This window comes from Peromyscus maniculatus, chromosome 15 (assembly GCF_049852395.1).
Source record: "Peromyscus maniculatus bairdii isolate BWxNUB_F1_BW_parent chromosome 15, HU_Pman_BW_mat_3.1, whole genome shotgun sequence".
NCBI classification, from domain to species: domain Eukaryota; kingdom Metazoa; phylum Chordata; class Mammalia; order Rodentia; family Cricetidae; genus Peromyscus; species Peromyscus maniculatus.
The window spans coordinates 12,388,907-12,403,349 of record NC_134866.1 but is presented as its reverse complement, the minus strand read 5'-3'; the positions used below and the strand labels follow the sequence as shown (position 1 = coordinate 12,403,349).

At 48.8% G+C, this 14,443-nt stretch overlaps 1 protein-coding gene across 5 annotated transcripts in view; it reads right to left on the bottom strand.

Moving 5' to 3' along the window:
• The window catches only part of Trio (trio Rho guanine nucleotide exchange factor), a 317,034-nt gene that overhangs the window by 16,217 nt on the left and 286,374 nt on the right, over positions 1–14,443 (bottom strand). For 4 of the 5 annotated variants that reach the window (XM_076551700.1, XM_076551702.1, XM_042261373.2 and 1 more), the window contains exons 41-48: positions 12,779–12,848; positions 10,686–10,775; positions 9,322–9,414; positions 8,443–8,493; positions 8,199–8,276; positions 7,162–7,353; positions 4,473–4,650; positions 2,678–3,492 (exon numbers count right to left, since the gene is read on the bottom strand). In XM_076551700.1, the coding sequence (XP_076407815.1) occupies positions 2,678–3,492; positions 4,473–4,650; positions 7,162–7,353; positions 8,199–8,276; positions 8,443–8,493; positions 9,322–9,414; positions 10,686–10,775; positions 12,779–12,848 (1,567 nt within the window). The remainder of the gene's footprint in view (positions 1–2,677; positions 3,493–4,472; positions 4,651–7,161; positions 7,354–8,198; positions 8,277–8,442; positions 8,494–9,321; positions 9,415–10,685; positions 10,776–12,778; positions 12,849–14,443) is intronic. The other variant, XM_076551703.1, reaches the window with a different exon arrangement.

Here is a 14,443-nt window from a genome sequence, read left to right as displayed (position 1 = left end):
GGGGAAGAGGAGGGGGACAGAAGCCCTGGCCCTGCTACCCTTCCCAGTCCTGGTCTTCTGAGCACGTCAGAGCGTGCCAGAGCAGAGTGCTGACGGCTGCTCAGAGACGGCTGAGAGGACCCCAGGCCCACCTGCTCTCCCCTGTGAGGCCACGCCGTGAGCAGCCAACAAGCCAGGTACTGGGAGCTGCATGGATGAGCTGTGCACTGGAGCTGCCGTGGACACAGAAGAGCTGCCTGCTTGTGTTCATGCTGAGCTGGGCTGCTCCTGTCCCCATAGTACCCACTTCCTGCCTGTGACCTTCAGCTCAAAGGGGGCCACGAGCACTCACTTTGTACTTTCGGTATGCACCTGAGTATTTTGCTTCACACGGCCGGCAGAGGTGAATGTGCTAGAAATGTGACCTAAACCTTTCTGTGCTCCAGCTGCCGCATCAGGGCATCACAGCAGCCTGCATCTCCTAACTGGAGGAGTCTGCGGCAATCGTGGCTCCGGTCACTTCCCGACACGCCTGCGGCCAGAATAGGCACCAGGCATTCCAAATCAGCCTTCCTCAATTCCCACAACCTCCTTGCCACAGAGCATGACCACCTCCCCTCTGAGTAGGGTGACAAGTGTGCACAGGCTAGCTAGTGGCAGCGAGGCAGGGCTGGGGCTGACTCTAACGTGTGCTCCTCTGCTGCTCACCCGGTGGGGGGAGGGCAAGTCGGCTGCGGGCACAGAGGACAGGCTAGCGCGGTCAGTTTGGGGTTATGTATTTGCACCCCACCCACCCGGATCTCGGCAGAATTTAGCAGAAGGTGCCATCTGGAGTGGGAGGAAGGGCTCTGCTAGAGGTCAGGTCTGTCTACAATCCTAGACAGCTCCTCAGAGGCGGCCACAGGAAAGGAGGCCTGGCTCACTGGCGGCCGCTAAGAGCTCCGATGGTCCTTTTTAGCCAGAGCCAGGAGAGGGCAAGAGGGCATTTCACATGCCCATTCTGATGCGCGGCCTTCTGATTTACGACTCAGCCTTCAGTCTCCCTCTCCAAGCTGCCTTCCACAAAAGCAGCGGTAAGAGTCAGACATCAAAGACCACTTCCCCAGGGAACAGCCACTGGCCATATGTGATGGACTGTGCCTTCCGTCAGGGTGCAGCTGTGTCTCCAGCCACGCCCTTGAAGGGGCGTCCAGAGATGAGGGCCTGCCTCCTGTCCTAGGGTGGTCACTCAGAGACACACACCTGAAAGCTCTTCTCTACTTTCTGGGAATGTGTACAGGTTAGGGGGTGCAGGCCCGTTCTGTATGGGTCACAGTGCTGAGACCTGGCCCGGTACCTGAGTAGACAACTAGGTCTGGGGTTGTGACGTGTCAGTGGGATGTCTGTCCTAGAATCTCCAGTCTAGCTGGAGCCCTGTCGCTCTACACAGAACGGAGAATCCACATCCGCTCAACCACTTAGGGGTTAACTCAAGAGTGAGTAACAGCATCAAGACCCACTTCTTAATTTCCTCCACAAATAAACACGAAGGCCAAGTTAATCACAATATCTAAGGAAAAAGAAGGTAAGATCCAGAGTACAAATGAGGGATTAATAGAAGTCCAGAGGAAAGAGACATGCAAAAGCCAGATTTTATATATAAATATATATACAATGAGAGACACAGACCCTTTTAGGGAAATGTATTTAAAAATTTATAAAGCGATCAAACATACACTCGTTAGAACAGTTCTGTGCACTCACGCATGCCTTCAGAAGAGTGTTATGGGCCAGGTCACCTGCCCTGTAGGAAACAGCTGGAGGACAGTGAGGAGGCCACAGAATGGGGAACCCAGCAGAGACACCCTTCAGCTTGAGAACACAATGCAAGTGACCACAAAGTGAGCTGAGTCCCCCTGCAGAGGCACTTAAACTGCCCCTGGCATCCTCGCTGGAGGCATGTGGCCCAGCCACCTCTGGAGAGGCCGGGAGTCCAGGTGTGCTGGCCCAGTGTCTCTCCAGGAGACTGAGGGTGGAGGAAACTTGACCACTGGGTAGATTCCTGCCCCCTTATGCCATTTTATTTTGCTTTGAGTTGTTGAACATTTTCTTGAGGAAAAAAAAATTTTTTTTTCATCAGATGACTCAAAAGAGCTGCAATGATAACTTACGGCATAAAAGAGCAAAACTAAGCGGTGAGCCAAAAGCTTAACGGTGTACATAATTCGTTGGAAGTAATAGAGAACAGAAAAAAAAGAGACTTCTCCAAAAAAAAGAAAAAGAAAAAAGTGTGAGGAAGGCGGGGCCAAAAAAGCAAGTCCCAAGATACTTTGCTGGTCAGAAACTGAAGAGACCGAAAGAAGCTGCGCGGAGGAGGAGGAGGTTAATGGTGCACTTTCTCTTAATAAGGAGACGACAGGAATAAAGCAAGAAGCGAGTTAGTAGAGAGGAGAGCAGACGCTGTCCGTGGTCCCACAGCGGGTTAGAGGTGGCTGCATTCACTGGGTGGCTGGGTGCCAGTGCCACGCCACGGGGCACACACACGAGTGCACACACAGAGGCCACAGACGTGTCTACTCAGACAGCGCACGGGAGAACTGGAGAAGGCCATTACTGCTGCACAGTGCTGGAGAGCTGGAGTTAGTACGGAGGTTTAGAAGAGCTGGCGGGACAGAGGCGGCGGCGGGGTGCACGGGCGCAGGCTCCCTGGCGCTCTTACCCCATTGCTCTGAGTGGACTGCACGGACTGCTCGCTGGCCGAGGAGCACGTGCTCATGCGGTCCGTGTCCTTGCTGGGGGCTGCAGGGCGGTGCGTCTGCCGCTGGAGGGAGTCACTGTCCCCCGGGAAGGTGAAGGAGCTTGGCCGGCTGGCAGGGGAAGCAGGAACGGAGCTCCAGAAGGAGCCCCCCTTCTGCAGCGGGCTGCTGGGAGGAAAGGCCTCCTTGCCAAAAGGAGAAGGGAACGTAGTGGAGAGAGGAGAGTTCAGCGGCGAGACGGCCCCTGGCCTAGTCTTGCCCAGAGGCAATGGGCCCAGGCTCCCCCGGGCATCCTTGGTGTTTCCGTCTTGGCTTGTACCAGAAGTATTCCCAGGGGCTTTTCTGGGGCTCTCCATCACCTTCATCTTGGGAATGGGCTCTGTTTCTCGTTCAAGACCTTCGGAGTCTCCACTCAGGGGGAGCCTGCTGGGTTGGCCAAGGCTGGCCTCAAGGGCCAGGCTGTTGCTGGGGGGAGGCAGTGAGGGGCTGGGAGCAGACATACCTGACATCTTGTCTGCCTCTGCCTGGCCTGAGGCTGCAGAGGAGACCAGCATGGGGGGGTGGTGTCTGACAGGCTGCGGGATCCTGGAGGGCCTGCTCCTGCTTGAGCTGGGGCCGCTGCTGCTGCAGCTGCTGGGGCCACTGCCGTGGCTGCCGCTGCCCCCACTGGAGGCCCCGCCGCTGCCGCCGCCGCCCCCGCCCCCGCCGCTGCTGCCCCCGCTGCCACTGCCGCCGCCCCCACTGTGGTTCCTCTGGTACTCGATGGGTGATGTCAAGGCTGTAACCAAGCAATTCAACAGAAGAAAGTCAGTCAGGGTGCGGAGAAAATTCTAACTGCAGAATGTAGGAGAGAAAAAAAGGTCACACACAATCAGAAGGAAGTACTGGGCTTGGGAGTCAGTGAGCTAATCCAGGCCAATTCTTATGGCCACAGGAGCCTATGCTGGCCACAGGGGTCAATACAATGGTCAGCAGCCTGGGGCAAATACCAGGCAGATTATGACCAGGTCAACAGTGCCACCCATTGAGTGTTTCTGTTCCTGACATTGGGATGACAGGAGCATTGCAACATCTCCCTGGACTGGGCTTAGGCACAGAACGTGGACATGCAGAAAAGGTCACAGTGAGGACTGATTCAATAAGCATTTAGCTCCCAACTGTATTCTCCAAGTCTTTGCTATCCACCAAGCTAAAATGAGAGTGGGAGCGGGCAGCCACAGGGACTACTGCAGACAGGAAGGGCAGGAAGTTGGCAGCTAACAGCTATTGGCTTCTGTAGAATCACAGGAGTTACAGACACTGGGGAGGTAAGTCCTGGTCTATCAAGCCCAGGTTGGCCTTGAATTTGCAGTGCATTTGCTTTGGCCTTCCTGAGTGCTAAGGTTCTAGGTATGCACTATCACCTGCACCCATGACTTGCTCTTTAATTGGGTGTGCAATGCACTTGCCAGTGTTTCCAGCATCTCTGATCAGTTTCACATTCTCATGACCACCCCAAGCTTCCTTTTCTTAGGATGCCATTGGAATACATAATCTATGCATAGTAGAATGTAAAAGTACTCTCTGAGGAGCAGACACTGAAAGCTGAGTGGCTGCTCCGAATCCTGACAGCCACCAAAACCATGCGGCATCCTCCACAAATTATCAGACCAAAAGTGGACAGTAAGCTCTGCTGCACTGATATGTAATGAGTGCTGAGAAACAGAAACTTGTATGTTAGAGAAAGAAGACGGCACAGTCGGTAAGAGGATACGTCACCATTTAAAAAGTTGCGCTGGTTTTCTAAAATTTGGTTGATTTCATGGATCCATGTTTGCCGGACACTTGGACTAGATGAATGTAAAATGAAGGTCTCCACCATGTCACCCGTCCTTGATGTCAGAGCAAATTTACAGGGATCATTTTCCACATTTTCCTCCAGGCAAAGGCAACTCACCTTCAAAACAGGGAATTATTATACAACAGTTAAGACACGGGAGCATCCTGAATATTCGCCAGCTAAAGGATGGCTAACAAAATGTATGCCTGCTGTGGAGTATGAGCCAGCCTTAACATGAGAGGATGCTCTGATACACGCTGCAACATGGTCAGACTTTCAAAAGACCATGTCAACTTTAGTAAGCCACACACGCAGGGATAAATATTCCAGACTCCACATACACAATCTCCTGGAAGTAGCCAAACTCTCAGAGACAGAGAGGCACAGAGGTTGCCAAGGGTTACTAGGAGGGGACAATGGGATGTCATCTTTAATGGGTGGAGAGTTTAACTTTTGCAAGACGAAAAGAGTCCCAGAGTTTGAGTAGTGCCACAGCATAAATGTACTTAAATACCATTGAGCTGTTCCCCCAAAACAGTCAAAACGGTAAATACTATGTTATACACTTTTTACCACAAAAATGGAAAGCATGAAGTGAATTTCACCCTGCGCAGACATGGCAACAACCACTTTTTAGTTGACCTGTTAGTTGAGCAGCTCCAGGGATCATTCAGGAATGAAACACTCCTAAACTGAACATCCAGAACCAATACCACACTGTAAGGCCCTTGAGTGACAGCCTGCAGGGACAACGTGGGCTCATGGGAACTGCACATACACAGTGACCACGACACAAAAATGCACTTTGTGTTTAGAAGTGGGTCCCCTCCTGGGGGCTGCCGAGATGGCTCCATGGGTAAAGGACCTGCTGACCAAGCCTGGCAACCTGACTTCATCCCTGGAGTCCATAAACGTAAAAGGAGAGAACCTGTAACTCCACAGAGCTTGCATCTGGCCTCCACATGTGCAGTGTGGCACATGTGCCCGCCACACATACCACATACACACATACACAGACCCCCAAAGAAAAAGAATTGGGGACCATTGCTAAGTTGCCATTATCTATATAATAAATAATCTAAAACAGAGGAAAAAAAGCCTGGAACCAGAAAGACTTTCTGTCTGCAGCACTTCAGATAAGGAGTATTTAATTTGCATCACGAAACTCTGCAATGCCTTTGAAAATCTTAGGGCAAGGCTATGATCACGAGCTTAATGGCTTAACTAATAACTCAAACAACTAACTAACTAGCTATGTGAGCTGGGATGATCAGTTTCCAAAATCCCTCTCCAGCCCTCATCCTTAACTTCTCTAAGAATAAAAACACATATTAAGGGGCTGGCGAGGCAGCCGAGCAGGGAAAGGTGCTTGCCACCACCAGGCATGGTGATGTGAATTGGATCCCAGGGACCCACATGGTGGAAGATAACTGATTCCCATACCTGCTTCTGACCTTCTTCCACATGCTATGGTGCACACGTACATGCACACACATAAAAATAAACAAATGCACTAAGGAAACATTACAATTTCAAACATCAAAAAGGTTGTGCAAGTGTATGTGGCACCTGGACTAGAACACAGAAAACGACTTCACAGAAGCCACAGATACACAATGTAAGGCACCAATGGACCATCCGAGGTGCTGTGGACTTTCTGTCTACAGACTTGTGAAAAGAACGCAGAGGAATTTTAAGGGGTGGGTTGGTGTATGGGCATGGCTTCAGAGGGAGGGCCTGCAGTAGCCGGCACTGGGGTGGCATGAGACAGAGGATTTGCATCTCAGCTTCAGGCCACAGCAGCTCTTCTTTTGCTGTCTGGCTCTGAAGCCTTTGTAGGTCCTTGTGAGTAAAGGCCCAAAGGCTGTGCCCATAGACCAGCCTGCCCTGGGTTCAGGTACTGGAAACCTGGCTCTAGAAACTGGAGTCTGTAACAGCCCAGACAGCTTCCTAGAAGGGAACGCCACGTCTCACCTGCACACCATGAAGCCTACAGACTCAAAGGCTAAGAGGTTCCCTGGCCCCTCTGATGAAGACCCTAGTGTTAGGAGGCTCCCACAGAGGGGAGCACGTCTCCCTTGTGAACTCAAGCCCGCACAGCTGCAGGCATGGCAGGAAGTTAGGGGCGGTGTGTGTGTGCATCTTCTAGGGACCATCTGCTAGGGCTTCAGGGCCCCTTCTTCTGTCATTGATTTGAGCCCTTTACACAGTAGGATCATTTACAATTGTTTTCTGTTACCTTCCTCTGCCACCAGAGGGCAAAGTCACCCCAGAGCACTGGAAGAACCTTCGGGATCTCTCTGTTGAGTAGCGAAGGAGACACAGAGCTCGCTGTGGTCTTTGGCCCCAAGCCAATACTCTAAAACTGCAGCTTGGAGTGTCAAAGTTTTACATGGTCTTGCAGAGGGCAGCGCTGTACACTGGCCAATGGCTACAGCCACACAAGTATTCCAGACAGCAACGCCAGAGCACACAGCAGAAAGAGGCAGTTTTTAAAGATTCACCAGTGTACTAGAAGGTTTTATAAATATTGAATAAAATAAGTGTTGGAAAGTGTCGCCCTAACCAGAAAGTTATTAGCATGACAGATACACGCGCTGGCCCGTGAAGCTCGCACACAGGTATTACCTTGATACTGTTCTTGAACAGAAATCCTGGCATGGAAAAGCCCTTTTTTTTATCAAGTGGTTCGCTGAATATGACGATCTGTTCAAAGAGGAAAACCCGCCTCTCTTTGCATCGAGGCAGAAGTCCTGCGTCTTGGTCTGTGACCAAGAATGTGTCCTGCAAGAGCAGTTTACCCTGGGCAACAATTTTACCCTAAAAAAAGAAGAGGGGAGGAAAGGAGGGGAGAAAACATTGCATTCTCAGTGACCAATGATCTGTTTTCTTTGGTCTCCTCCCTCAGAATGACGTGTCCTTCCAGGAGCTTATAAGCTTATTCTTTTACTGTAATGAATTCTTAGCTCCAAGCAGAATAATTCTTTGTAAGTTAAAACTCTTGCCAACCCTGTGTCACCAACGCCTTCAGGATCAGAGAGTAAGAAAGGGCTTCTTGGGGGGGGGGGGTTGACAAAAGGCAGCCACCCCTCTCCCTTGGGTGTGTCAGCAGCAGGGGCCCTCCAGGGACAGACTGTGAACTTCAGTCTGAGAAACACAAACCCAGGGCAATAAACCCTAATCCTCCAGTGAGCAGGTATCAAGAAACACCAAAGCATCTCCTGGCTCCTTGCTCAACTGGAAGATGGATTCCGGTCTGAACTCACTTTTTTATATACAGTAAGCAGTATGTAAGAGTTGGCGTGTGCAAGTTGGGTAGACTCAAGAACCCAGCGGTCCTGGAGTCAGTCTCCCAGGGATAAGAGAAGGGCAGGAACCTTCATCCCTAGCTCTCATGGCTTTAGATGCCTGGAGAGGATGCAGATGCTGTCAGAGACAAAGCATAGCCCTGCTTGCCTCTACTCTAACGGCTTCAGGCAGAGGAAGGTTCCTCAAAGTAAACCAAAGGCACCGCAGAGAGGTTGGAAGTCAGTCACACTGAAGGACAGTGAGAGAAGACAAAGAAAACCGAAACAGAGGGACCAGCTTTCCAGATGTGCGGAGAAACATCAGGACAAAGGAAAGGGACAGGAGGCAGAGGAGCCCTCAAAGAACAACTGCATTACGTCAAATCCTTGCAGCCTGCCAACGTTCATCATGTCGTTACAGCGCTTCGGAACTATGCACATGACTTCTACGGCTTTCTGCGGGTGGGGAGAAAGCAGAGTAAAAGGTCAGGCTCTTCTCAGTCCTCCATCCAATTTCAGTTTCTCTCTAGAGGGCACAGAGATCCCATGCCCCTGATGTGACCCCTCCCAAGACCCCATGATGGTAGGCGGTTTGCATGGGTAGAGCAGGACCACAAAATACCTCTAATTCTGACGTATCCAGGCTAGCTTTCTTTGAGTACTTGAGGAAGTCCTGTGAGGGAAGTGAAGAAAGAAAGGGCTGTGGTGAGTGGTGGACAGTGGCAGCTGGCCCTCTGACTGCCCTTCTTCTTTCAATAGGCTCTTGGTTCAGAACATTCTTTCCTCGTCCTCATTCCTTCCTCTCAGAGCCACAGCACAAAGGTATCCTGACGGTGAAGCCAGCCTTGGTTCCTACTCTATTCCAAGACCAGCTAGCTGTGGCCTCTCTTCACACCCACACCCTAAGTTTCTGATGATGTCATCTCTGGTGGAGCGTAGTAACGTAAAGCAATTCATAGCTATTGCTAGGCCAACAGAAACAGGTATATAGGGACTCAAAGCTTAGTTTTATCAGGAATCCAAGATGAGCTGGAGAAATGGCTGAGTAGTTAAGAGCACTAGTTGTTCTTGGAGAGGACCTAGGTTTGATTCCCAGCACCCATATGATGGCTGAAAACTGTTTGTATCTGGTTCCCAGGCCTTCCCATGCCATCTGGTCTCCACGGGTACCTGGCACACACATGATGCACAGTTATGCATTTAGTTAGAATACTCATACACATAAAAATATATATATTTTTAAAATAAGGTTGATAGAGCTAAAGAAAAACCACTACCATTCCAAGGCATAGGGTAGAGACACAAGTTTGTTTTAATTGACGCTTTGATTCAGAACTTGAGAGGAATGAAATATTAAAAAAGCTGTGCAAAGGTGTATTACTAATGTCAGGAATTACTCGGAAACATTTAAAAGCAGAAGTAACAAGGCAGCTCTTTAAGGAGGCAGGGAGACCTTCTTCCACACCTGTGGACTGTGACCCTGCGCTTGCTCCCCCCTCACCTTCAGGAGCAGCTGGTACTTCATGATTCTCTGCACAGGTTTGATCAACAGATCCGTGAGCTGCAGGCGGTGGCCAAGGCGCTGCTTTAAGTCCTGCAGATTTGAAGGGGAAAAACAAACCACTTCAAGTGTTGTTTTTTGAAGGGTAACATTTTATTCCTTATAATTAACTATAACACCCCAATTGGTAAGGTAATGAAAAAAAGAAAGAAAGGAAGGAAGAAGGGAGAGAGGAAGGGAGAGGGAGGGAGGGAGAGAAGGAGGGAAGGGAGGAAGGAAGGAAGGAGGGGAGGAAAAGAGAGAGGGAGGGAGGGAGGGAGGGAGGGAGGGAGGGAGGGAGGGAGGAAGGAAGGAAGGAAGGAAGGAAGGAAGGAAGGAAGGAAGGAAGGAAGGAAGGAAGGAAGGAAGGAAGGAAGGAAGGCAGGCAACAAGAGCTTCCGATCCGATCTCTGGGGATACAAACATTTGGCTTGAATCTTTCTGAGTGCATTTTCAGAGACAGCTATTCATTTCAAGGCTTCTTTCTGCCCTGCCCACCCCAGGGGAGAAGGTATGTGATAAAGACTGGCCTGGGGTAGCCTTTGGAGCCTTGGATTATTAAGGCATTCTTTTCAGGTGTTTTCTTTTTCATGACATATGTCATGCTAAGGGAAGAAGTCTAGATCTGAGTGACTGAGTTTGTAATGAACTTTAAATTTACAGTGATTAAAAACCCTTTCTCCCAGGCTGGAGGGAGGGCTCAGTGGTTGAGAGCGCTGGCTGTTCTTTAAGAGGACCCAGGTTCAATCCCCAGAGTCCAAGTGCCAAACTCCAGTTCCAGGAGATCCAGTGCTCTCTGGCTTCCACTGGATCAGGCATGAAGCAACAACAACACAAACAAAGCAAACCAAATTCCCCAGTCCTTTCCACCCATCCCAGGGGACTGGACTGGGCCCCAGGCATGGCAGGAGGTTTTCTACCTCTGAGCTCTGTTCCCAGTCATTAACTAGTCCTCTGATTCATTTATTCTGAGGTATGGTTTTGTTATGTTATCTGGTGAACTTTATCTTGCTATGTAGCCCAAGTGAGCCTTAAACTTGTGATCTTACCACCCTGTAGCTGGGATCTAGAGGATGAGCTACCACACACTGCTCAAAGCCTTTATTTTTAACCACACTGGCCTTCTGAATGGCAGGCTCTGACTACAGACTGAGTCCACACTCATTTCTCTGATTTATAGATGATAAAGCAAGCTTTACAACACAAATCTCTCAGGCCAGTTCTTGAGGATTCCTTTTTCCTGGGAAATCAGTGACACTTTAGCTTCTAGTAATCACAATGCAGTAAAAGATTCAGAATCCATCTGTTCCCATGTTGCGTCTTACCTCAAAAAAGGTGTCAATGTACTCGGAGACAATATGCTCAGACTTTGGCTTATTTTGACAGTAAACTATGTACATGTGCAGCCTTCTCTCCTAGGAGGAAAAAGGCAAACAGACGGTTAAACCTCTGAGAGTTCAGGGAGGCTATCAGCACATACAGAAAAGGATCTTAGAGCAAGGCCGCCACCCTTGGGAGCTCAGGCCACATTCAGGGCATTAGCCTACCCTGGCTCCAGGCTCTGAATCAGCCCTCTGTTCTCATTCCTGCTACAGACCCGATCCTCCACTTTACTGTACCAGCAATACCACTGGCAGCGTGAGAACACACTTCCATTACTCCAAGGCTGCCTGCAGTCCTGGTGACCAGTCTGATTTCAGTAAGTCTTTTTTTTTCGGTATTTCGAGACAGGGTTTCTCTGTGTAGCTTTACACCTTTCCTGGAACTCACTCTGTAGCCCAGGCTGGCCTTGAACTCACAGAGATCCACCTGTGCCTTCCGAGTACTGGGATTAGAGGCGTGCGGCCCCACCGCCCAGCTTTAGTAAATCTTTAATCTCAAATCCCATAGCAGGGAAAGAGGGACAGCAGACCTCCTGTTAATTCGATGGCTTTTGAAGCTCTGTATGCAGACCCCTCAGGCTCCATGGAGTCTATCTGTGCTGCCCTCAGGTCAAAAATCACTTTCAAAACACCAGTAGGCTATTGTTGGCCTTCTGTGGTGCCGATATCCGTGTTGAGGCACCACAGGTCCATAGTGTGGTAAATCACTGGCTTCACAGCAGGTTTTGACACCACTGCCAATCTGCCGTGGAAAATGCCAGCTCCACTTCAGAATGCCACCGATGAAGTCATAAACGTCCTTCATCTCATTAAAACTCCAACATGGCACACACATGCTTTCAGCGTTCCCATGTCAGGATGGAGGTCTGCTTAACTCCTCTGCCTGTTCAGGAACTGCCTTAAGGAAAAGTACTCCTGACTGATTAAGTTCAACAACTGCTTTTGTTATGAACCACCAGTTGAGCCTGACAGAATGATGGGCACGCACTGTAATTATTTTTACTCTGGAATCTGGTGGAAATTTTAGTGAGCACTGATGAAGTAAGCTTGTCATCTCACGGCAAGACACACAGCTGGCAGTGAGGAAGAACAGTGAAAATCCCACAGTTCAAGAGGGAAAAAAAAGAATTCTGGAAAACATGTGCCTTGGCTTGACAATACTTTGAGACTCTCCTGAAGGACCAGCGATGACGCTAACAGTCTTGATTTGGGGTAAGGTGTGATGACCCGTACCAACACCTGAAGAACTTGCCAAGTCAGCGGCTAGCTTCCAACTTGTGTTCATGATATGCAAGACTACCTGGGGCAAAAGGCTCTGAAGGCCAGTCAGCTAAACAGATAGTACACAGTGAGGGAGAAGACCACACACAGTCTTTTCAGAGCCTGTGGTGTGCCAGCCTTTAAGAAATTATCCTCTACCAAACTCTGGTATATGCCAGAAATAACGATCTACAATTACTTAGAAAGGATATTTAAGGTATTTATCTGTCTCTTAACTACTGTCTGTGGACTTTTTTTTTCATGTACTTCACAGTAGCAACAATAAAATCCTACAATATATGGAGCGCGGAAGCAGATATGAAAATCTACCTTCCATTAAGCTTGATATTAAGGATAATGCAAAAATGCAAAAGCCTTATTCTCAAAAATATAGTTTTTTTTTTTCCCTTAAAACAACTGGCATACGTATCATTTATTTTGGATACTCACATGTATTTGGCTAGTATATCAAGCCCACTGCAGGTCTGGGTAGGACATAATTACCAAACACTTGTCTGCTTTCAGTCACCTTCAAGGTTACTGTGTCAAGCCTGTCTGGCTCTGGAGCCCTCCGACCAACCTGCATTGTTGTAGTCCAAGTATCCAGACAGGGTCAGGAGTGGGAAAGCAGGTAACTGAGAGGCAGACAAGCCACAGCGGATTAAAACTACAAATGCTGGACAGCATTCACTCCTATAAATGTCAAGTGGCCTCATCTTCAAGTCACTAAAGATGCCAATAACAGAAGAGGACATAAACAGTGCCTCTGTACTCACGTGCTTTACAAAAAGAGATCCCAGTTTTTCTGGATCTTCAAGGCACTTCTCCAACTCTCCTAAAAAAAAGCTGGAGACAGAAAAATATCAGAATTCTTTCCAACTTATCTTCTTAGCTGCAGACTCAGTCTATGCAGAGGTGGACAACTTGGAAGAGTACAGTTCATACTTCACAAGTCTAAGTCAGGCAGAAAACCCTTGGTTAGAATAGAGTGTAAAAACAATGCAAAAAGCCAAGACAGAGGAGAAACTTCCCCCTCAACTCCTTGGGACTGCAGTGGGTAGCCATTCCAGCTTTGGTCTGGAAGTCCCAACCCCCCTTGAGGCTTTGGTAACTATCATGCCTACAAGGCGGGGCCAAGGGAGGACCCTGAAGCCCTGAGATCGGGACGCGTGGTGCTCTCTGTTCCTGGACCCTGGACGGTGGAGGTTGACGGAGCAGAGCTCCAGAGAACACCACTGGACTGCGATACACCTTCCCCAGACCCTGTGACCTACCTATCCCTTCATTTGTAAGTTGCGCCACTAATAAACTTTCCTTTTAACTACGTGGAGTGGCCTTAATGATTTCACAAATACTGAACAATTAATGTTTCTTGTCTCAGTTTCTTTCAAGGACACATGCACTAACATCTGGCCAGATACTGAGTGAGAACAAATATTCCAAAGCATTGGTCCTTTCCATTTCTGAAAATTTGGTCTTCTTACCCACGAACTTCAAGTCCATTCTATGATCATTTTTAGAGGCTCAAACTAGGTGACAGACAAAAAATGATTTCGCCTGTGCCAGCTTTCTGAAATTTCCTCAGACATCACTGAAATCAAGTTTAGTTAGACATTTTAGCTTCATAGAGGACCAGAGGATACTGGCGTCATAGCTGTGGCCAGCTCTTCAAGATACACGTTGCCTTACCACTTACATGTGCTAATATTTTGCAAGTTACGCTGAGCTTTGTAGCACTTGGGGTTTTAAAGTCTCCCTGGCTACAAACACTATGATGCATAGTATCTCTGAATCCAATGCCACTGGCCATCACAGGAATTCGCCACTTCTCCCTTCTCTGTCACAGCGTTAAGAATCAGCTTTGGGAACTGAAATTAAAGTACCGAATATCTTCCCCTTTTACTTTTTATTTATTTTGTATGTGTTTGTGTGCACACTCATGTGCAATGGTATACCTGTGGAGGGCAGATTACTGCAGTGGGTTCTGGGATCAAACTCAGGTCCTCAGGCTTGGTGGCAACTGCCTTTGCCTGCTGAGCTAGTTCCCTTCCCCACGTGTCCCCTTCTGACCTGGATGCACCACACTTGTGTTATGCCCATAGTCTGTAGAGTGTATGCTGAGGAGTGTTTAAAGTTGCCCATCATTTATCTATGTGTTCTAGTGAATTAGATGCTACTGAGCTTGTGCGAATGAAAAGCTTTTCATGAGTTCAAAGGTTTTAGGCTTTATGCTCCCTTTACAGAGATAAGAGCAAGACACAAAGCATGACTTGAAATGCCCTATTTTAACACCTTCCTACACCTCTATGGTATTTCATGGCTTAATGGGCACAAACATTATCTGCTAGCTGGGGAAACAGAATCCGACTGGAGCAGTCAGGCCTAATGACTAAGTAAGTGGGTCTGTGGCCTCAGATTTTTTTTTAAAATCATTTTGTTTG